At 45.0% G+C, this 22,542-nt stretch overlaps 1 protein-coding gene across 4 annotated transcripts in view; it reads right to left on the reverse strand.

Moving 5' to 3' along the window:
• Positions 1–22,542, reverse strand: part of BCAS3 (BCAS3 microtubule associated cell migration factor) — a 633,137-nt gene that overhangs the window by 605,804 nt on the left and 4,791 nt on the right. For all 4 annotated transcript variants that reach the window (XM_029081827.1, XM_029081826.1, XM_029081825.1 and 1 more), the window contains exons 3-5: positions 18,244–18,298; positions 14,418–14,493; positions 13,168–13,274 (exon numbers count right to left, since the gene is read on the reverse strand). In XM_029081827.1, the coding sequence (XP_028937660.1) occupies positions 13,168–13,274; positions 14,418–14,493; positions 18,244–18,298 (238 nt within the window). The remainder of the gene's footprint in view (positions 1–13,167; positions 13,275–14,417; positions 14,494–18,243; positions 18,299–22,542) is intronic.

Raw genomic sequence — 22,542 nt, forward strand, 5'->3', positions numbered from 1 at the left:
GTAAAAGATACGGTCCCTGCCTTCCAGCAGCCTTCATGCTGATGGGAGAGACAAAGACCCAAATTGCCAACATAAAAGTAGGTCTCCATAAGACCGTAACAGCAAAGCTTGATTCACAAAGCTGGCTCTGGAAGACTTTGAGCAAAAGGTAACCGACAGGCTTGCGGCAAAACAGATTAGCAAACGCCTATAAGAGTTTGAATCAGGGCCACACGCACACACACAAACACACACGCACACTACACAGGGACAAAACGCTATATTGACCAGTTTAAAAAAGCTATCCTTAGGATCCCTTAGTACCTATGGCCTGACAATATATAGGGCCAGATGGCTTTGTGACAGCAAAAACACGGCTCTGCTTCAGAGTTGCGAAACAAGACCGAATCAGCTCTTGTCTGACATTCACAGATTACAAAATTAACTTTTAAGGAATCGGACCACCACTTAGGTCTGAATGAGACGATGGTCATAGAGACTCACACTGAACTTGAAAACCTTTGCTGGACCATCAACATTTTAACAAAGCTCAAATCAAACCGCATTGGACTGATAAATAATAATAATAATTATGGTATTTGTTAAGCACTTACTATGAGCACTGCTCTATGCACTGGGGTAGATATGAGGTAATCAGGTTGTCCCACATGGGGCTCACAGTCTTAATAAATTTACACTCATGTATGTATCAATCAATCAATGGTATTGAGTGCTCAGTCGAACATATTTACTGAGCGCTTACTGTGTGCAGAGCACTTTATTAAGTGCCTGAAAGAGTAAAACTTACCAACAGACAGGTTCCCTGCCCGCAGACAGCTTACAGTCTAGAGGGACCTTAGTTGCAGAGCACTGTAATAAATGCCTGGGAGAGTACAATACAGAGTTTTGTTTTATGTTTGTGCTTATTATACGCCACACCGCAATAAGCGCTGGGGCAGATACAGTCTAGTGGGGTTGGATACAGTCCATGACCCACATGGGGCTCACAGTCTTAATCCCCATTTTACCGATGAGTTAACTGAGGCACAGAGAAGTGAAGTGACTTGCCTACCGTCATACAGCAGACAAGTGGCAGAGCCAGAACTAGAACCCAGGTCCTTCTGACTCCCAGACCCTTGCTCTACGCACTAGGCCACGCTGCTCCTCTCCCCTGGCAGAAACCTTCCCTGCCCAAAAGGAGCATACTCAGTTTATTTATTTCAACCACGCTTGTTGTAAATATTTTTGTTTGTCTCCCCTATTAGGGCGTAAGTGCCATGTGTGTGGGGAAAATGTCACTTTGTTATTCTGCGCTGCCCAAGCGCCTAGTACAGAACTACTATAAATCACCGACCAGAGAGTAAACAGGGAAGGCTGAGGCAGAATTTACACCACCTCCAAGTCTGAATTTCAAAATAAAGGACACTATAGAAGACCCACCAGATACTCCTAACGGGGTCATACAGCAGCTAACACACGAACGCCAAGACTACCAGAGAAAATAAGGCACTACCAGGTTATCATACAAAGTAGAACAATCGACCGAGGGCACATGATTGCATGCTGCATGGGAGAGCACTATACTAAACACTTGGAAGAGTAACATATAAATTAGGGTGTATGAAGCGGTGTGGCCTACTAGATAGAGCACGGGCCTGGGAGTCGGAAGGATCTAGTTTCTAATCCCGGTTCCACCACTTGTTCGCTGTGTGACCTTGAGCAAGTCACTTCGCTTCTCTGTGCCTCGGTTCCCTCTCGTAAAATGGGAATTGAGACTGTGAGCCCCAAGTGGGACAAGGACTGTGTCTAGGCCAATTTCCTTGTATCTACCCCAGCGCTTAGTACAGTGCCTGGCACCTAGTAAGTGCTTAACAAATATCCCAATTATTATTAGTACTAGTAGTATGATTCCGTGTCCTCAGTGGGTTTATAAGGGAGATAGACCCTTAAATAAGTTATAGATAGGAACAAAGTCACATACTAGACTTGCTGTTGGCCGGGTGTAAAGGCTCAGCTCTCTGAATCAGAAAACTGCGGTCCTGATCCAGCTCCTACAAACAGAGAAGTGCCTGTTGGATTTATCACTACTGTGGCTTGCCCGTCCTGCACCTTCCCTGCTGCGGAAATGTTAGTATTAGAGTGTAAGCTTCTCGAGGGCAGGAATCGGGTCTTTTATTTCTTTTGCATGATCCACAAACACCTGATGCAGTGCTCTGCCAGTGTCATTCCACAATCTGCGTTCAGGATAAAGATAATGCCACTGGGATTAAAAAAAAAAAACAACCTATGAGAGAATCTCTAAATAGGGAGATGTGTATGTGGGTGTCCATTTTTAAGGCACGGGGAAATAATTAGTCTTTGCCAGAAAATACACTCTTCCCCTTTATGCATTTTCATGAAGGCACAATTTCCTCTGGTGATATCGGTGACGATGCAATGACCGGGGCTCAAGTTGTTCTTAACTCAATGTCTTAGTGACACCTAATGTCATATCTCTGTACTACATTTCGATGAATCGCCAAAACCCGGGGCATTTTTTCAAACGTCGATAAACTCTACGGGGGGCTTCAAAAGTCCCTGTGCTTCGTAATGACAGGCAGTACAGCCATTATGCTCTCAGCATTAACATTCTAATAAATGACGAAATGACTTATTTGACTTTTGTCCCACAAGCTGGCTTTGACAATCGCTCTCACTGAGCATCTACCGAGTGTATTGGGATTTTGGATAGAGGGAATTGAGTTGAGGGAGTCGCCACTGTGTCTCTCTTCCCTGTTAAGAGCATAGGGTCATTTGGGGAAGGAACTGTGCCCAATCTGACAATCTCGTATTCATTCATTCTTTCAATAGTATTGATTGAGCACTTACTATGTTCAGAGCACTGTACTAAGTGCTTGGAACGTACAATTAGGCAACAGATAGAGACAATCCCTGCCCATTAACGGGCTCGCAGTCTAAACGGGGGAGACAGACTGCAAAGCGAAACAGAACAAAACAAGACATCATCAAGATAAATATGATGATAAATAAATCATCAGATGATAGATAAATCTATCTGTTGCCCATTTGTACATTCCAAGCTCTTAGTACAGTGTTCTGCACATAGCGCTCGATAAATAGTATTGAATGAATGAATAAAATAGAATCATGGAGATATACACCTCATTAACAAAGTAGGGTAATAAATAATATATACAAATAATAATAATAATAATAATAATATTGGCATTTGTTAAGCGCTTACTATGTGAAGAGCATTGTTCTAAACGCTGGGGGAGATACAGGGTAATCAGGCTGTCCCACGTGAGGCTCACAGTCTTAATCCCCATTTTACAGATGAGGTAACTGAGGCACAGAGAAGTTAAGTGACTTGCCCACAGTCACACAGCTGACAAGTGGCAGAGCCGGCATTCAAACCCATGACCTCTGCCCCCAAGCCCATGCTCCTTCCACTGAGCCATGCTGCTTCTTATATAATAAGATTTCTTATACAAATAAGCACAGTGCTGAGGGGAAGGGGGATAGAGCAGAGAGTGGGGGGGTAGGGGTGGGGAGGAGGAGCAGAGGGAAAGGGGGGGGGCTATCTTCCCCAGTGTATTACTACCCGGTAATTTCTTAATAAATTCTATAATTATTAGTAGCAGTAGTAAGAATAGAAGAAGTGGATAGAGCATGGGCCTGGGAGTCAAAAGGATCTGGGTTCTAATCCCAGCTCCGCCATGTATCCACTCCATGTAGAGAAGCAGTGTGGCTCAGTGGAAAGAGCCCGGGCTTGGGTGTCAGAGGTCATGGGTTTGAATCCAGACTCCGCCGCTTGTCATCTCTGTGACTGTGAGCAAGTCACTTAACTTCTCTGTGCCTCAGTTACCTCATCTGTAAAATGGGGATTAAGACTGTGAGCCTCACGTGGGACAACCTGATTACCCTATATCTACCCCAGCACTTAGAACAGTGCTCCGCACATAGTAAGCGCTTAACAAATACCAACATTATTATGTATCTGCTGTGTGACCTTGGGCCAATCACTTCACTTCTCTGTATCTCAGTTACCTCTTCTATAAAATGGGGATTAAGACTGTGAGCCCCACGTGGGACGACCTGATTACCTTGTATCTACCCCAGCGCTCAGAACAGTGTTTGGTATAGTTAGTGCTTAACAAATACCATCATCATTATTATTATCCTGACTCTGCCACTTTTCTGCCGTGTGACCTTGGGCAAGTCACTTCACTTCCCTCTGTCCCCCTCATCTGTAAAATCTTGCTAGTCATTCAGTCGATCATATTTACTGAGCACTTACTGTGTACAGGCCATGTGATATTCACCCCACCCTCAATCCCACAGGACTAATATATATCTCTTTCAATTATGCGTTATAAATGATTTGTTTAATTCAAGTTAACATCCGGGTCCCCGTCTAAACCGTAAGCTCATTATGGGCAGGGAACCTATCTGCTGATTCTGTTGTTAGGTGCTCTCCCAAGTGCTTGGTACAAGGCATCACACATAGTAAGCTCTCAAAAACAAGTGACTGATTGCAGATCACTGTCCTAAGCGCTTGGGAGAATATAACACAACGATATAAAAGACACATCTCCTGCCCGCAATGAGCTTTCAGGTTACGGGGGGAGATATTCTTCCACAACATTAGACAGATCTTCCTCCTCTCCACCCGAACAGCTATGACCACGGTTCAAGCCCTTGACATATGGCTACACTATTTTATCAGCCTCCCTCACTGGTCTTCCTGCCTCCGGGTTTACTCCTCTTCAGATGGTCGAAGTCCAAAAACTTTTGGACTTGCCCTGCTCTATCTTGGTTTCGCTTTAAAGCCAATGGTAAGGAGTTTCTGTTTGCTGTGGAAGTGTACTCACTGTGGGCAGGGGCTGTGTCTGTTATATTGGGTGTTGTACTCTCCCAAGCGCTCAGGACAGAGCCCTGCACATAGTAAGCGCTCAATAAATATGACTGATCGGATGGGCGGCCACCAGAAGCTCTTGATAAGTGGGGAGATGTGGATTAAACATTTATGAAAATGACAAAAATTGAAATTCACAAACTACCCCCAAAATATAATTTTAGCTAAGAGGTTCAACCTCCACCTCCTACCAGACCTACTGATACACATCAAACCTGACCCTCATTTCTTTTTATCTGCTCTGACTACACAGTGAAATAGACAAAAGAGAGGCCACCAGAGAAAGAAAAGAGGGGAATCATAAGACCTGAACGATCCGCTAATTGTATAATCGGCTCCTCGGTAATCTAAGAATTTATGGCAAACATAACCAGATTTCTGATTTTCATTGTAGGACATTCATAAAAATCTAAGTAGTGACATTACTGGGCCAGAGCCATGGTCCACATAGCCAAGTATTCCATCTCTAAAGTGGCCAGAGAATCCTGGGAAGAATCGTGAGACGATTACCTAAGGTGATTAGAAGTTGCTTATTAAGTAGAACAACCAAGCTGCCCATTCCCCTGACAAAGTTAAAGAAGACTAAATTAAAGGTTCTGCTACACCTTTAAGCTAGGGAAGGGAGGAATGGCACCACTAAGCCATGGCAGGAGCAGTGGCAAATGCTGTTCTCATTGCTGAAGAGGAGGAAGAATAATCATAATTATGTTACTTATTAAGGGCTTACTCTGTGCCAAGCACTGTTCTAAGCACTAGGATAGATATGAGTTAATCAGGTTCGACACAATCTCTGTCCCACTTGGGGCTCACACTTTAATCCCTATTTTTTTTTTTTTTTAATGAGGTAACTAAGGCCCAGGGAAGGTAAGCAACTTGCCCAGGGTCACACAACAGACATGTGGCGGAGCTGGGATTAGAACCCAGGTCCTTCTCCCAGGCCTGTGCTCTCTCCACTAAGCCATGCCGCTTCTCAAGTTGGCAAAAGTATTAACGGCCAAGACTGCAGCCGCCAGTGCCGTGATCATCAGGGTGGTTGAGCAGTCTGGCCCAGGTCTCTGAAAGGCATTCCACTCAGCCACGCTTGAGACACTCATCCCCAGCTGAGATAGGCTAACTTGGACCTGGTCTGGCAATCTCAGCTGCCCATCCAGCATTCTCCACTTGCCTCCAACCACAGTTATTTTCAGTTGACCGACTGAAGAGGTGGAAGAGAGTGGGGAGAAGACAAAGAGGAGGAGGAGGAGAGGAAATAAGTTCTCCCCCACTTCCCACTACCAGACCTATCTCTTCTTGCTACCTCATTTTTCCTTTACTTCCCTCCCCACCTTTCCATTACGCTACTTTCCCTTCTCCCATTCTTTCTCTTTTATTCCCATTGTGCTTGTCCCCTTTCGGCTCTGTCCCGATCCCATTTTGAAGCAGGACATTTTAAATACGCCTCTCCTCTGACATCCAACCTAATGTTTAGAGATCAACCATTTAATATCCTAATGCTCCCTTCTACATCCTCGGCTTTCCCGCTAGCAACCCATTACGGTCCTCTTGTCTATTAATTTATCCAAACCTCTCTTGAACCTGATACCTTCTGCCTGTACAACTTCCTGTGGTAATGAATTCCATATGCACACCACCCACTGAGTAGCTGGAGCTTGAATTACTTTTCTCTCAGACCATTACTTTGCACTTGCTCGCTTGAAGCTCATCTGCCATCTTTCAGCCCACTTACTCAGTTTTATGGGGTCTTCCTGAAGTTTATCCCCACCCACATGGCATTTCAACACTCAGAAGAGTTTAGTGTCATCCACAAACCTGGATGCTTCACTACATGGTCTCTTTTTCAGATTACTTATGAAGATGTTAAACTAGTTTTAGCCCAATCTTCGCCAGGGACCTTATAGTTAGCGTCTTCATCCCCCACACTGGGCATTTACCTGTAGCTTTGGTTTCCGCCTTTTTATCTTGTTTTCTACCCAACAGCCTCTTCCCCACCATCCCATCAATTTTTAAATGCTTTTGAATTGGACCCTTGTCCAAGGTCTTTTGAAAACATTTTGCTTTACATCGACCAGGATACAGTCTATCTAGATGTTCATGGACCTCGTCAAAGAATTCCAACGACTAGCAAGAGATATTGTCTTTCTCTCAAAAGGAGGTATTTTACTAAGTGTTCATTAATCTTACACAATTATACATTTTACCAATTTGCAAAGCATGGAAGTGGAACTCGCTGGCCTATTATTCCCAGGACCATCTCTAGAACTGTTCTTCTACACAACAGTAACACTATCAGTAAGCGCTCAATAAATACAATTGACTGACTGAATGAATGGATGAACTGGCAGGACTTCCAATCCTCCGGTACGGTGGCCATTTGTAACAAGAGAGCCCCGTACTCCCACCAGGAATTTCTCAACTTTCCTGCTGAAGTCCTTTAAAATTTGCAGATGGGTGGCGTCCAATCTGATGATTTGTTTACGTCGAGTTAATCCAATAGTGAGATTCCCTAAAGGTTCCATTCACCTCTGAATATAAACTCTGAGGGAATAGTCAAAATGCAACCTCTTAAATGCTAAGAAAGACCTTCCATAGAGGGGGATTTTATTCACCCGTAATGCATGTGGTAAACTATTCCTCTTAAGTGATCTGCAAATTCATGAGAAAATAAGGATCTTTAAATATCTGATACCTGCGTGCGTGAATAAAAATTTAACAAAAGTATAACAGGATCCAAGTTCATAAATGAGTGAGAAGCAGGGTGGCCTAGTGGAAAGAGGCCAGGCCTGGGAGTCGGAGGACCTGGGTTCTAATCCCGGCTCCGCCACCTGATTGCTGTGTGACCCTGGGCAAGACATTTTACATCTCTGGGCTTCAGTTCCCTCATCTGCAAAATAGGGCTTCACTATCTGTTCTTCCTCCTACTTAGACTGTGAACCCCATGTGGGACCTGACGATAAAACCGCCACAGCGCTTAGCCCTTAGTAAGCTCTTAACGAATACCATCATGATTATCATAAAGCCAATTAACAGAGAGCTGGAAGGGATCTCCAGAGACCACTTGTGCCAGTCATCTGCCTCAAACAGGTGAATCAGCCAAGACAAGAGTTGCCTATTGATCGATAATTACAGTATTTGTATAGTGCTTACTATGTTATAACACTGTTATAAGCACTGGGGAAGGTACTAGTTAATCAGGCCAGACAGAGTCCACATCCCACATGGGGCGCACACTCTAAGCAGGAGGGAGAGTGCGTATCCTCATTTTAGATTTGGAGAAACAGGAGCACAGAGAAGTTAAGCATCTTGCCCAAGGTCACACAGCAGGTCCTTCTAACTCCCAGGCCTGTGCTCTTTCCACTGGAGCACACTGCTTCTTTTCTAAACAGTCTCCAAAGATGGAGACTCTTCCAAATCTCCTTTGATAAACTTTTCCAATTTCTGGTCACCCTGAAAGTCAAGAAGCTTTTCCTAATATTTAACCCAGATCTCTCCTGCTGCAAGCACATTTCAAATCATTAAGCTCACAGCTGACAAAATTATTACATTTGTTAAACATTTACTATGTTCCAAGCACTGTTCTAAACACTGGGGTAGATATTACTTAATCAGACTGAACAGGGCCCATAAGCCACATGGCGGGGCGGGGGGGGGGTCACATTTTAATCCTCATTTTCCATATGAGGTAACTGAGGCCCAGAGAAAGGAAGTGATTTGCCCAAGCTCATATAGCTGAGAAGTGGCAGAGTCGGGATTAGAATCCAGGTCCTTTCTGACTCCCAGGCCCGTGCTCTATCCACTAAATCATGCTGCTTCTCCATCTGTACCTTGGTTTCACCTCTCCTGTCTTTGTCCTTTCACCCTGAGCAGTAACTCCCTCCCAATCAATCAGTGATATTTACTGAGTGCTCGCTCTAAGCAGAGTACCACACTAAGCACTAGAGAGAGAGAGAGAGACCAACAAAGTTAGTAACTATCCCTGTCCTCCAGGATAATAATAATAATAATAATTATGGTATTTGTTAAGCGCTTACTATGTTCCAGGCACAGTTCTAAGGGCTGGGATAAATACAAGGTAATCAGGATGTCCCACGTGAGGCTCACAGTTTTAATCCCCATTTTACAGATGAGGTAACTGAGGCACAGAGAAGTTAAGTGGCTTGCTCAAGGTCCCTCTGCTGAGAAGTGGCGGAGCTGGAATTAGAACCCAAGTCCTTTGACTCCCAAGCCTGTGCTCTTTCCACTAAGCCATGCTGCTTCTCTAAGATCCACCAAGATCTCTGTTCTTGACTTCTCAAAGATCAGAGCTAGTGATTCTGCCATAGCACAGATATATTTCTTTAGTAGCCTGAGATGCACATCAGGCCCTGTTGCCCTAAGTATATCCTGATTTTTAAATGTTCTTTTAGCTATTTCTACCAAAATCTTAGTTTGGCCGTCCAGCCTTCCATCACAAGTTGCTTACATCCGCTCTTCACATTTAATCTTTTTGTAAAGGCCGAAGTTTAAAAAAGTATTGAAAGCTGCTGCCTTTTCAGTCCGCAATCACTTGTTTTCTTTCTGCAAAAATTTTCCTGACCATGAACCTTGGACTATTCTAATTAAACTTTTTTTTTATTTCCTTTTTACCTTGGATTAGTTGCACTGTCTTTTAAGTTTCAGCTTTTCAATATTTTTCCTACAAAAATCAGGCTATTTCTTTATTCTCCCCTTTGGTCAGCTGACCTACTTTCCGCTTACAGGTTTCTTACTCACCCTTAAGATTTCTGAAGCTTTCCTAGTTGGCCCTTCACGGCCCCTGTCAAAGCAGTGAAAATTCACTAACTTTCAAGCAAAAATAAACACAAAAGGAAAGGGCCTATGTTACACATAAAAACTAAAATAAGCCACATGTATGTATATGGTTGCCCATATTCAAAGACACCACCGTCGGAGAAGTTCACCGTCATGAGGTGAGGGAAAGTGAGCCTAAAAAGGCCAGGGAGGGATCCGCCGTCCCCGTCACGTTGAACACACAAAAAGGTGTGTCCTTGTTGTGTCGTTTTTAATGTCTGCAGTGCCTGGTGCTGTTTCCCCTTTTGCCTCTTTGTTTCTCCGAATAAAGCTTTTCCTCAAAGAAAGTTACTCCCTTTCCTGATGACAGAGCTTGGTAGGCCTTCCTCCTCCTCACGCCTCCTTGTGAGAGTCAGCACCGGGCTGGCCCTTGAAAGGAACCAAGGAAGGCCCCGTTTCAAGATTCCCAAACTCAAATCGAGACTCCATGAGGTGAAACTGAATCTAGGGATAAAGAGAAAGAGGTTGCCCAAAGATAATGTGGATTTAGCCCAGGAGAAACCGAAATAGACTGACCTCAGGTCCTGAAATTAGGCCGAACGAAAAGGGGGACACCGGGCAAACTGACAGGGTGGAAGCGTGTTCCATCCGACTGACGTCCCGAAACCCAACCCAAGCCGGAGGGATTCCAAGACACTGACAGCTTTCAGTTGCCTTTAAAGGATTGTCCGAAAGGAGGGCAAGAGAGACCGATCGGTCCCCAAAACAACCAAGAAACGTTTCATATACAAGAAACCAAAACAGCCAATAACCACCATTCCCCTTTGGAAAAGACACCTAAAGGAAGCTAGCCCCTGCCGGCATCCGTTTCAAGTTCCAAACCTTCCATGATGTAGGGCCATGTCACCAACATCACACAAGTCTGGTAAGGGGCTTGATAAATGTTAAACATTCAACCAACCATAACGTGATGTGAAAGATGCTTTCAAAGAAGCAAAAAAAAAATAAAATTATAATTCCTTGATATTTACCGGACTCTAGAATAAAACAACATTTACTAGTGGCATTTTGGGAAAAGAGAAAGATGCTGAGCTCGAATCCCAGCTCTGGTGATCTTTAAATGATTAAAATTTCACACAAACTGGGTGATAACTTCTATATGGCACGCTTTTCCTAATGTAAAGAAACGCAAAGGAAAGTTCTTATGAGCCTAGATAAATGCTGAAACGAGAAGGACAGTCGACCTGGGACAGAAGGAAATTAAATCCACGTAAACTTGTAGGGAAATTCTGCCCTCAAGGGGTCTCCTGTGAAACTTCCACACGTTTGTAGCTCGCAAGTGTCTCGGGAGAGAAGTTGGCCATGGACCTGAATGCCCCAACCACAAATCACATAACATGAGAGCCCAATGAGCTCGGTGACTCTTATGACATTTTAGGAAAATATCTCCGTAGCCCTTCCTGGGCTTTAGCCTGCCGCCCACTTCATTTTGAACTTTATGGTAGATTTATGAGTAATGATTTTTCAAAGGTCACGAGATACTAATCATCACAAAGGCTCCCTCGGGCCCCGTCGTGACTCCATAAAGTAAAATGAAGAAAAAAACTCCTCAAAACATAAAACGCCAGATCCATGAGTGTTCACCTTATTTGTGGGATCTCTAAGGACGGCTTCGTCAGCTAAGTTCTAATAGCGCGGAGTGGGTGCTCGATAAATCGTAAATGATAGTGCTGATGACCTCAGACTCTGGTATCAGAAAAACTTTTATAGCCTCAGGGGAAATCGGCTAAATTGTCTTCAGAAGGGGTAGAGGTGAAGGGAGGAGAAGCGGGGATGTACCATCCTGCAAACCAGCAGCAGGTAATGGTAATAAAAATAATAATAATTGTTAGACGCTTACTATGTGCCAAGCAATGTTCTAAACTCTGGGATAGACACAAGTGATCAGGTTGGATACAGTCCCTGTCCCCCATGGGGCTCACAGTCTTAATCCCCATTTTACAGATGAGGTCACCATAATAATAATAAATAATAGCATTTGTTAAATGCTTACTCTGTGCCAAACACTGATAATAATTATAATAATTATGGTATTTGTTTAGCGCTTACTATGTGCCAAGCACTGTTCTAAACGCTGGGGTAGATACAAGGTAATTAGATCGTCCCACGGGGGGCTCACGGTTTTAATCCCCATTTTACAGATGAGGCAACTGAGGCACAGAGACTAAGTGGCTTGCCCAAGGTCACACAGCAGTTGCACGGCAGAGGCGGGATTAGAACTCACAACCTCTGACTCCCGAGCCCGTGCTCTTTCCATTATTCCTCTCCAGGCCCAGACATGACCACCCCCGGCCCGCCCAACCTTAGCTCCTTTTATTTAATGAAAACCAAATAAAAACGGTGTTAAAAATGTTAAAAGTCAAGTGAGACAGAGAAGAAGGCAGTCCCAGAAGCGTGCAGCCAAAGACAGGAAATTCCTGGGGGGAGCAGAGCTCGACTTGGCCCGTGGGGGATTTTCAGGGGTGAGAAGAGGTTCTGAAATAGATACGAGCTAATAAGGTTGGATACAGTCCCTGCCCTGCCATGGTGCACTCAGGCATAATCCCTATTTTACGGATGAGGTCACTGAGGCTCACAGAAGTCTGATGACTTGCCCAAGGTCACCCAGCAGACACGTGGCGGAGTCGGGATTTGAATCCGCATCCTCTGACTCTTTCCACTAGACCACGCTGGCTCCCCGGTGCTTCCCCGCTGTCGGCCCGGCTCCGGGGAACTTCGTGGCCGCGGCCCGTGGAGGCAGGGAGGGAGGGTGAGGGTCGTGGCCGGCCTGGACGGAGCCTCCGCCATCAAAGCTGGCGGCAAGCGCTCCTACAGCCAACGGCAGGGGACGACGAGCACTATCACCTGCGGCTCCTCTGGGCAGCCGGAGGGAGGAGGAGACGGACAACTGGACGGTCCCCCCGCCAGCCTGCCGCTCCCAGAGGTCGGGCCGCGCCCTCGGACCGAGGCTGGGGTCCACCGAGCCGTGTCTGGCTGCGAGAAGAGCCAGGAAGTTGCCAACTCCTGAGCTAGAGTAAGACTGCAATTTGCTTGCTCTCCCAGATGCTCCTTACTTTGAACAAGCCGCTGCTGCAATTTTACTATGAAACCTAGGAAGCCTAGTGGCTAGAGCCTGGGAGTGAGAAGGACCTGGGCTTCAATCCCAGCTCCGCCACTTGCCTGCTGTGGGACCTTGGGCAAGTCACTTTACTTTTCTGGGCCTCAGTTATCTCATCGGTAAAATGGGGATTAAGACGGTGAGCCCCATGTGGGACAGCGACTGTGTCCAACCTGATTAACTTGTATCTACCCCAGTGCTTAGAACAGTGCCTGGCACACAGTTAGCACTTAAATACCACCGGTATTATTCTAAGCTTTCTAGGAGTGTAGGCGGGGAGAATTCAGATAGAAAATCAGCTCCTTAGGAATCGCGACTTTACGGATCCAAGCGGTTCTGTACTCACAGGTATGCTCCAGACCTGCATCCCATCACTGTATCCAATCATGACCAGCAGAGGCGGTTCATTTCCAGTACTGTGAATTTCCTGAAATTCCATATTCCTTGATGTATCTGCAGTGGAATTCAAACGAGAGACCGATGTTAAGAAAAAGTTTCAACGGAACAATCTAAGGAAGTTAGGCTTTAAAACATAGCGGGTGGGAAGTGAAAGCTAAAATTTGCCTGGTTTAAGGGAAAAGGACCAGCCTAAAAAAAGTGGGATTATTTTCATCCATTTGCAAGTATTCCTGTAAGCGATGGTTGCAAAGGAAGCTTGAAGCATGACAGGGAACAAAACCAACTTCAGAGTGTAAGAAAAAAGCAAATCTTCCCTCATGTAAATGGAATAAAGGGTAGAGAGCACATGTATATACCTTAAACTTGGCAAATGTCGGTAGATTTTTAAATCCAAGTATTAAATGTACAAAGTAGAGGGTGACGTTCTAAACAGCCTTGTAGGAATTGTCATATCAAAAAACCATGAAGGCCGGCCCCTGGCATCCCTAGATTTTTTGGTCCGGGGTTTCAGCTACTTGTCTAGAAAAGCAGTGTGGCTCAGTGGAAAGAGCACGAGCTTGGGAGTCAGAGGTCATGGCTTCGAATTCCGGCTCTGCCACTTGTCAGCTGTGTGACTGTGGCCAAGTCACTTAACTTCTCTGTGCCTCAGTTCCTCATCTGTAAAATGGGGATTAAGACTATGAGCCTCACGTGGGACAACCTGATGACCCTCTATCTACCCCAGCGCTTAGAACAGTGCGCTGCACATAGTAAGCGCTTAACAAATACCAACATTATTACTATTATTGTCCTAGCCGCCCCCCCTGCTGTGACTCTGGCCACCAGAAACTGTAGCCCCACCCCTTCAGTGGGTGGCTACCTCACCCACCCCTTGAAATGTCCAGGTGGCCAGCAGTTGTTGGATAAATCAGAGCCGTAAGTGCAGCTGAAATCTGCCAATTTACCTCATTTGCGAGAGTCTCTCTAGCAGAGCCTCCAAATATGCCAGGAAGCTACTGAACTTTAAGAGTTCCTATTGTGTGTCAGAACTACTACATCATTCTAACTTCTTAATTAAACGAAAGTATGTGGTTCAAGGATTCTGGTTCAAAGTTGCTGATTTTAGAGCAGAAGCAGTCCTCAACTAATGAAGAGGAACTCCTTTATAAAACCGGCCCAACATTTCAGTCATGTGCACATCCAAAAATAAAACCATACCATTTAAATCTGCATTTTCAAATCTGACCCAGACTATTTTCTCCTTCTCTTCTGTAAGAGGTGAACCGCTGTAAGCCTGGAATAATAAACGGAAATGAATCAAAATTAATGTCGCATTCTAGGTCTTGCTCGACCGGCAGAACAATCAAATTTGAAAAAGTGATAAAAGATGGAAGAGTTACTGCTTTTCTGGCAAACCCAATCCTGAGTTTACTCAAACTCCACTGCCTCATCAAGAACGAACTAGAACTATCTGCTCTCCTCTCTAATTCTGCCACCCCAGGATTGAGGAAGGCAATTATGTAAAGAACCTGGGAAAAAAAAAAAAAAAGAAATTTGGGACACCTTTTCCCCGGTGAAAATTATGCAAAGGTTTGAACTGATTTTATAGTCAAATCGAGAAGGCAATTTAGACTATTTATAAGACGTTATCCTTAGTAACAATGCAGAGACATTACAGGACATAATAGTTTCAGTAGCGGCATATCTGAAACCTAAACAGCTATATGCATATATTTACACCTGATGATTTTAGAGCTCTAATTTTTCTGGGTCACTCTGAGATATGCCTAATAAAAGAAACCCCAAAGACAAATTAACAAGCAACAAAAAGCCATATGACCCACAGAACGCAGTTCCCCAAGCCCAAGATCTAAATTTTCTCCCCAAAATCATTCCTGACTTCCTATAACCAGCACCTGATGTCAGTAAACCTAGCCCACACTCTGGGTGGAGTTATATAAACAGCATGGCTCAGTGTCAAGAGCCCGGGCTTGGGAGTCAGAGGTCGTGGGTTCTAATCCCAGCTCCACCGCTTGCCAGCTGTGTGACTTTGGGCAAGTCACTTCACTTCTCCGTGCCTCAGTTACCTCATCTGTGAAATGCAGATGAAAACTGTGAGCCCCACGTGGGACAACCTGATCACCTTGTGTGTCCCCCCAGCGCTTAGAACAGTGCTTTGTACATAGTAAGCGCTTAACTAATACCACCAGTATTAGAGAAGCAGCATGGCTCAGTGGAAAGAGCCCGGGTTTGGGAGTCAGAGGTCAAGGGTTCGAATCCCAGCTCTGCCACTTGTCAGCTGTATGACTGTGGGCAAGTCACTTAACTTCTCTGGGCCTCAGTTACCTCATCTGTAAAATGGAGATTAACTGTGAGCCTCACGTGGGACAACCTGATTACCCTGTATCTACCCCAGCGCTTAGAACAGTGCTCTGCACATAGTAAGTGCTTAACAAATACCAACAATATTATTAAAAGCATTCAACTGTTGGTCAGCCAAATTGTGAGCCAGAGATCAACTGCATCTATAACTTGGTTCAGCATGCTAAAGTCACATCTTCGAAATTATTATTATTATGGTATTCGTTAAAGGTTGAAAACTTTATAGTTCTTTATTTTTCCTCAGCCCTTTCACATTAATTACATCATTCTGTCCTCCTATCATCTTTGTGAGTTAGGCAGAGAGTCATTATCCCCGTTTCCCAAATGAACCGAGCCTCAGAAGTGATCTGAGGTCACAACAAGCCGGTGGCAAAGCTGAGACCAGAAGCTAGGTCTCCTGACTTACTGATCCATATCCTTTCCACTGGCCTGTGAAGAAAAATCATATATTTTGGGGACTCTGGCTCTCACCGTTCGTCAATCGGTCGTTCTAGGAACTTCGATCCTAAGCGTGGCATCCCAAATTTTCTCCACTAGGCCTCAGAAAAGAGTATATTCCAGACACTCGATCGGCTCAAGTTAAATTCAGGAGGCTGGGATCATAAACCTATGACTTAAAATTACTGTTCTTCTACGGAAACCACTACTGTTCTCTGTTCAGGCTTCCTCATTAAAAAAAAAAATGTAAAATACAGGGTTCTCTTCTAACACGAGCTTGCGCTCTTGTGAAAGCTAAGTGCCGAGGAAAACTCATGCCACAGTATTTACCCATACTAATGCCCCGCACACAGACAAGCAGTTTCTTCCAATAACTCGGTTCATCAAGCCCAAATACGCTGGCATAGTCAGAACACACCCTAATTCCCTAACGGCACTCTAGCCCAAAGGCACAGTGACAACATACTTTGCAGACTTCTAGACAGTAAGCTCGCTGGGGGTAAGGAATGTGCCTGTTGATTCATACTGTACTCTCCCAAGCGCTTAGTACAGGGTTCTAAATCCCGTCTCCGCCACGTGTCTGCTGCGTGACTTTGGGCAAGTCACTTGATTTCTCTGGGTCTCAGTTACCTCATCTGTAAAATGGGGATTAAGACTGTGAGCCCCAGGTGGCACAGGGATTGTGTCCAACCAGATTAACCTGTATCTACCCAAGAGCTTAATACCGTGCTCTTCACAGAGTAAGCACTAAATAAATACGACTGACTGGCTGTCAGCCAAACTGAGTGCACTTTGCAGAGAAAAATTTATTATTCATTCGATTTTGCATGTGAACCAAACTAAGTTTAGAAAAGTGAAGGAATATGGCACAGTGGATAGGGTCTAGGCCCGGGAGTCAGAAAGGCATGGGCTCTAATCCCGGTTTCACCACTTGTCTGCTGAGTAACCTTGGGCAAGTCACTTTACTTCTTTGTGCCTAAGTTACCTCATCTGTAAAATGGGGATGGAGACTGTGAGCCCCTCGTGGGACAGGGTCTGTGACCAACAATTTGTTTGTAAGCACCTCAGCATTTAGTATAGTGCCTGGCACACAGTAGTGCTTTATTATTATTTTTATTATTATCCTCTAGACTGTAAGCTCCTTGTGGGCAGAGAATGTCTGTTTATTGTTGTATTTTACTCTCCCAAGAGCTTAGTACAGTGTTCTGCACATCGTAAGGGCTCGATAAATATGACCGAATGAACGACGGGGACTGTGTCCAACCCGAATTACTTGTATCCACCCCATCACTTAATACAGAGAAGCAGCGTGGCACAGTGGAAAGAGCCCGGGCTTGGGAGTCAGAGTTCATGGGTTCGAATCCTGGCTCCGCCGCTCTCCAGCTGTGTGGCTTTGGCAAGTCACTTAACCTCTCTGTGCCTCAGTTACCTCATCTGTAAAATGGGGATTAAAACTGTGAGCCCCACGTGGGACAACCTGATCACCTTGTTTCCCCCAGCGCTTAGACCAGTACTTTGCACATAGTAAGTGCTTAACAAATACCACCATTTTTACAGTGCCTAGCACATATTAAGCGCTTAACAAATACCAGAATTATTAACATCTATTATTAGAAGGGATTTTCTCATATCCCTTGCTCCTGAGCATGGGGACTGAACTCACTCTTCACACTCCACTCACCTATTAAATGACACTCTCCTCATGGTACTTGGTAAGCGCTTACTATACACCAAGCGCTTATATACTAAGTGCTGGGGTGGACAGAAGCACGTCCTAGTTAGTAGTCGTAGATACAAGCGTAATTAACCCTGTACCACATGGGACTCACAGTCTTAATCCCCATTTTACAGACAAGGTAACTGAGGGCCAGAGAAGTTAAGTGACTTGCCCAAAGTCACAAAGCAGCCATGTGGCGGGGCTGGAATTAGAACCCAGGTCCGTCTGACTCCTAGATCGGTGGTCTAACCACTAAGCCACGCTACCTTTCCCTCACGAGGAAAGAAAAACAAACCTCTCAGTAGTTCTCGGGCCCAGTAATTAGGGCCCATTGCATCAGAGAGAAGCCTCCCGCCTCGCACTGTGGCCAATTCAACACAGTCACAATCCTAATTCCCTCTTTTACACACTCGGTGATGACAGATCAAATCACTGTCTGGCAGATGGGAACCCTGGAGCAAACTTAAATGGAGCAGAAAACCTCGGAGATGACCGGCAGCCACTTACCTGGGGCACGACATCTTGTAAAAAAGTCACGACACTCTCCATGTACGACTGCTCCCTGGAAAAGGGCATAATGGAGAAAAGTCACCAGGGGAGCCAAGACCACACAGCCTGGTGAGAAAGCTAGTCAAGGATCCATCTAAAGCACTGAAAGGAGAAGCAGGGAGGTCTTGTGGGGAGAGCACGGGCCTGGGAATCAGAAACAACTGGGTCCTGATCCCGGCTCCCGCACGTGTCTGCTGGGTGACCTCGGGCAAGTCTCTGGATTTCTCTGAGCCTCAGTTCCCTCACCCGGAAAATGGGGATTAATACCGTGAGCGCCACGTGTCTGATGAGGATGACAGTATTTGTTAAGCACTTACTATATGTCAGATGCTGTTCTAAGCACTGGCTCATCAAGCTAATCAAGTCGGACACGGTCCCCATCCCACATGGGGCTCACGGTCTTAATTCCCATTTTACAGATTAGGTTACTGCGGCACAGAGCAGTGAAACGACTTGCCACAGGTTGTCTGTGTCCCACCTGATTACCTTCTATCTACCCCAGCACTTAGTACAGCACCTGACACATAGTAAGCACTTAAATACCATTAAAAAAAAGGCAGGGGGAGTCCTTCCAGTGCAGCAAAAGAAATATTCCATCCATTCATTCAGTCATATTTATTGAGCGCTTGCTGTGTGCAGAGCACTGTACCGAGCGCTTGGGAGAGTACAATACAACGCTACTCAAGTAACTATTAAAGAAAATGCCATCTTTCCCCAGGCCCCAAGCTTCGCCAAGCTGGGACCATATAGTCTTCTAATCCCTGTGAGCTGAAGCCTGTGGGTGACCTCCGAAAGAACCCACTGTTGACCTGAGGCCAGAGAGTCATTTACTGAAGCACGGGCCTTCCCCCTGACTCACAGCAAAACAACGCCCCAGTTCAGGGCTACGAGAAGTGGGACTGGTGACTCAGTTGAGAAATTCTTCCCTCTGAATCATTAATGAACCAAGGCCTCGGCCAGGTGCTGAAGACGGTGCGGGAGCTGAGCTCCAAGGAAAACCGAAGCCACTTAAAGGCCTCTTATGACAGAAATCAAGATGAGATTACAAATTTTCATTGGCACTTGGATCTGAAGCCCTTGGGCGTTTGGTAGTCACCCCAGGACTTAGGTACGCATCTGCACGGTGTAGTGGATAGAGCACGGGCCTGGGGGTCAGAAGGTCTCGGGGTCTCATCCCGGCTCTGCCGTTTGTCTGCTGTGTGGCCTTGGGCAAGTCGCTTCACTTCTCTGGGCCTCAGTTACCTCACCTGGAAAATGGGGGTTAAAACTCTGAGCCCTATGCAGGACAGGGACTGGGTCCAACCTGACTTCCTTGTAATAATAATGTTGGTATTTGTTAAGCGCTTCCTACGTGCAGAGCACTGTTCTAAGCGCCGGGGTAGACACAGGGGAATGAGGTTGTCCCACGTGAGGCTCACAGTCTTCATCCCCATTTTACAGATGAGGGAACTGAGGCACAGAGAAGCGAAGTGACTTGCCCACAGTCACACAGCTGACAAGTGGCAGAGCTGGGATTCGAACTCATGACCTCGGACTCCCAAGCCCGGGCTCTTTCCACTGAGCCACGCTGCTGACTGGAACATAGTAAGCACTTAATAAACACCGAATTATCATTATTATTATCTGTAAAGTGTTTATTGATAGTAACGTCTGTCTCCCTCTCTAGCTCGTTAGCTCTTGGTAGACAGGGAACGTGTCTACCAACTCTGTTGTATGGTACTCCCCCAAGCGCTTTGCACACAGTGCTCTGCACACAGAAAGCGCTCAATAAATAGCATTAATTGATATAAAGGGAGTACAAGAACACACAAACTGGGAAAGATGGGAATACTACACAAGGAATGACCTTCTTTTTCAACAGAAGGACAAGTTAGAAAAAGAACCAAACCGACTTCATTTTAAAGAGACACAAAAAAAGTAAATCGACAAAATTGTCATCTGAAGAATTATTCCTGCTGGACAAAATGCCATGGGAAGCAGAGTGGCCGAGGGGAAAGAGCGCAGGCCTGGAAGTGAGAGGACCTGAGTTCTAATCCTGGTTCTGCCACTTGTCTTCTGTGAGATCTTGAGCAAGTCACTTCACTTCTCTCTGCCCTAGTGACCTCAACTGTAAAGTGGGGATGAAGACTGTGGGTCCCCATGTGGGATATGGTCTAGGTCTAACCTGATTAGCTTTTTCTACCCCAGCACTCGGTACGGTGCCCGGTACATAGTACGCGTATAACAAATACCGTTTTAAAAAAAAAATCCTCTAGGGATCCTGAAAGCAGTGTTGGACAATAAATGGAATATTTTAGTGAGTAACCTGATACGCTTGTATCTACCCCAGTACTCAGTATGTGCCCGGTACCTAGTAAGCACATGACAAATACCATTACCAAAAAAAAAAATCCTCCAGAGATCCTGAAAGAAGTGTTGGACAATAAATGGAATACTGTAGCGGAAAAAAAATTTGCTGAGATAACATCTAGGTGGCCATGACCCAACCAGCAAGAGGCAACAAAAATTATAATTGTGGTGCTTATTATGTGCTAAGGACTGTACTAAGCACTAAGGTAGACACAAAACATTCAAGTGGGTACAGGCCCTAAGCCCTATGGGGCTCACAGTCTAAACAAGAGGGAGAAGAGGCAGTGAATTCCCATTTTACAGGTGAGGCACAGGGATGTGCCTCTAAACTGTAAGCTCGTTATGGGCAGGGAACGGATCAGTTAATGTCCTCTCCCAAGCGCTTAGTACAGTGCTCTGCACGTAGCAGGCGCTTAATACATATCGCTGATTGACTCGTGGATTAAGTGACTTGCCCAAGATCTCAAGGCCTGCAGGTGGAGGAGCCGGGATTAGGACCCAAGTCCTTTGACTCCCAGCTCCATGTTCTTTCCACTGAGCCCTGCTGTGCCTCTTCAAAATTCTATAAAATCAAGGGTTGACTCTTTTCAATTTGGGAAAACAAGAGAATACGAAAAATAAAAACTATTTAGATGACATATAGAGAAGCACAGAACCAAAGTAATTATGAGAATAGAAGTGATAAACTTCAAAAAAAAATAAGGGAAGTGGAGATGAAAATGTCAGTGAAATAGTAATAATTACGATTGTGGTATTGGTTAAGCACTTACTATGTGCCCGGCACTGTACTAAGCACCGGGGCAGATACCATATATTTGGACTGGACACAGTCCCTGTCCCGCATAGGACTCATAGTCTTTCAACAACGGAGAAAAGGAATCTAGAAATTGAAGATGGGTGTAGAAACGGAAAAGGGAGAGGTGGTCTGGTTTGAGAGTTTTCGACTAGGAGAAAGGGTCACATATTGAAAAATATACCAGACAGTTAGAAGTATTAGATACTAAAGTCAGTGTCCCTACAGAAAGCCTTTGGAAGGCTTATCACATCCAACAGTGTGAGAAGCAGCGTGGCCCAGTAGATAAGGCACGGGTCTGTGAGACAGAGGACCGGGGTTCTAATCCCGGCTTCACCTCTTGCCTGCTGGGTGGTCTTGGGCAAGTCACTTATCTGTGCCTCAGCTACTTCATCTGTAAAATGGGGCTTGAGACTCGGAGTCCCATGTGGGCTATGGACACTGTCCAATCTGATGAGCTTGAATCTACCCCAGCACTTAGTACAGTGTCTGGCACACAGGAAGTGCTTAACAAATATTTTTGGAAACAAAAAAAGAGGCTGAAAATGTTAGTAGATCAGAATCCAGATATTATTTCTATAGACGACTTCCTAAACTTGGAAAAAAGATTGAGGGAAGAAATAGCAAGAGTGACTCCAGTCCACAATTCAGGGATCTAGGTCTAATATTTGCAATTATTAAGGTGGCTTCTATTCTCTGTAACCCCTCCTTCAATTCTCCTTTTTCCTGGTTCTTGTCAGTCTGATTTTGAAAGACAAATTTACAAAATGAAAGGCTTTCTAAACAACCACCTGATAAACAGAAGAACCAAAAACGGCAGTTTCCTGTTGCATATGGTTTAATAGCAAAGCAACTCCCTTCTGAAAGCTGAGAATGAAAATTTATAAGAAATGACAAGGCAGACATCGTGCTGACAGACGGACACCCAGAACTTCATGAGGCAGAATCTTAAACAAGTATTTAATAAAAGGGTCTGTAGGGGCAAAGTCATCCAAGAGAACTGGAAAAGAAATAGATGATTTGGGTAGAAACTCAAGAGGTGTAACCCGTGGGGTTTTTTGTTTTGGTTTTTTTGTTTCTTTTTAAATTCTAGATGGTCTGTGGAAAATGTAACC

Source organism: Ornithorhynchus anatinus, chromosome 17, assembly GCF_004115215.2.
Source record: "Ornithorhynchus anatinus isolate Pmale09 chromosome 17, mOrnAna1.pri.v4, whole genome shotgun sequence".
NCBI classification, from domain to species: Eukaryota; Metazoa; Chordata; class Mammalia; order Monotremata; family Ornithorhynchidae; genus Ornithorhynchus; species Ornithorhynchus anatinus.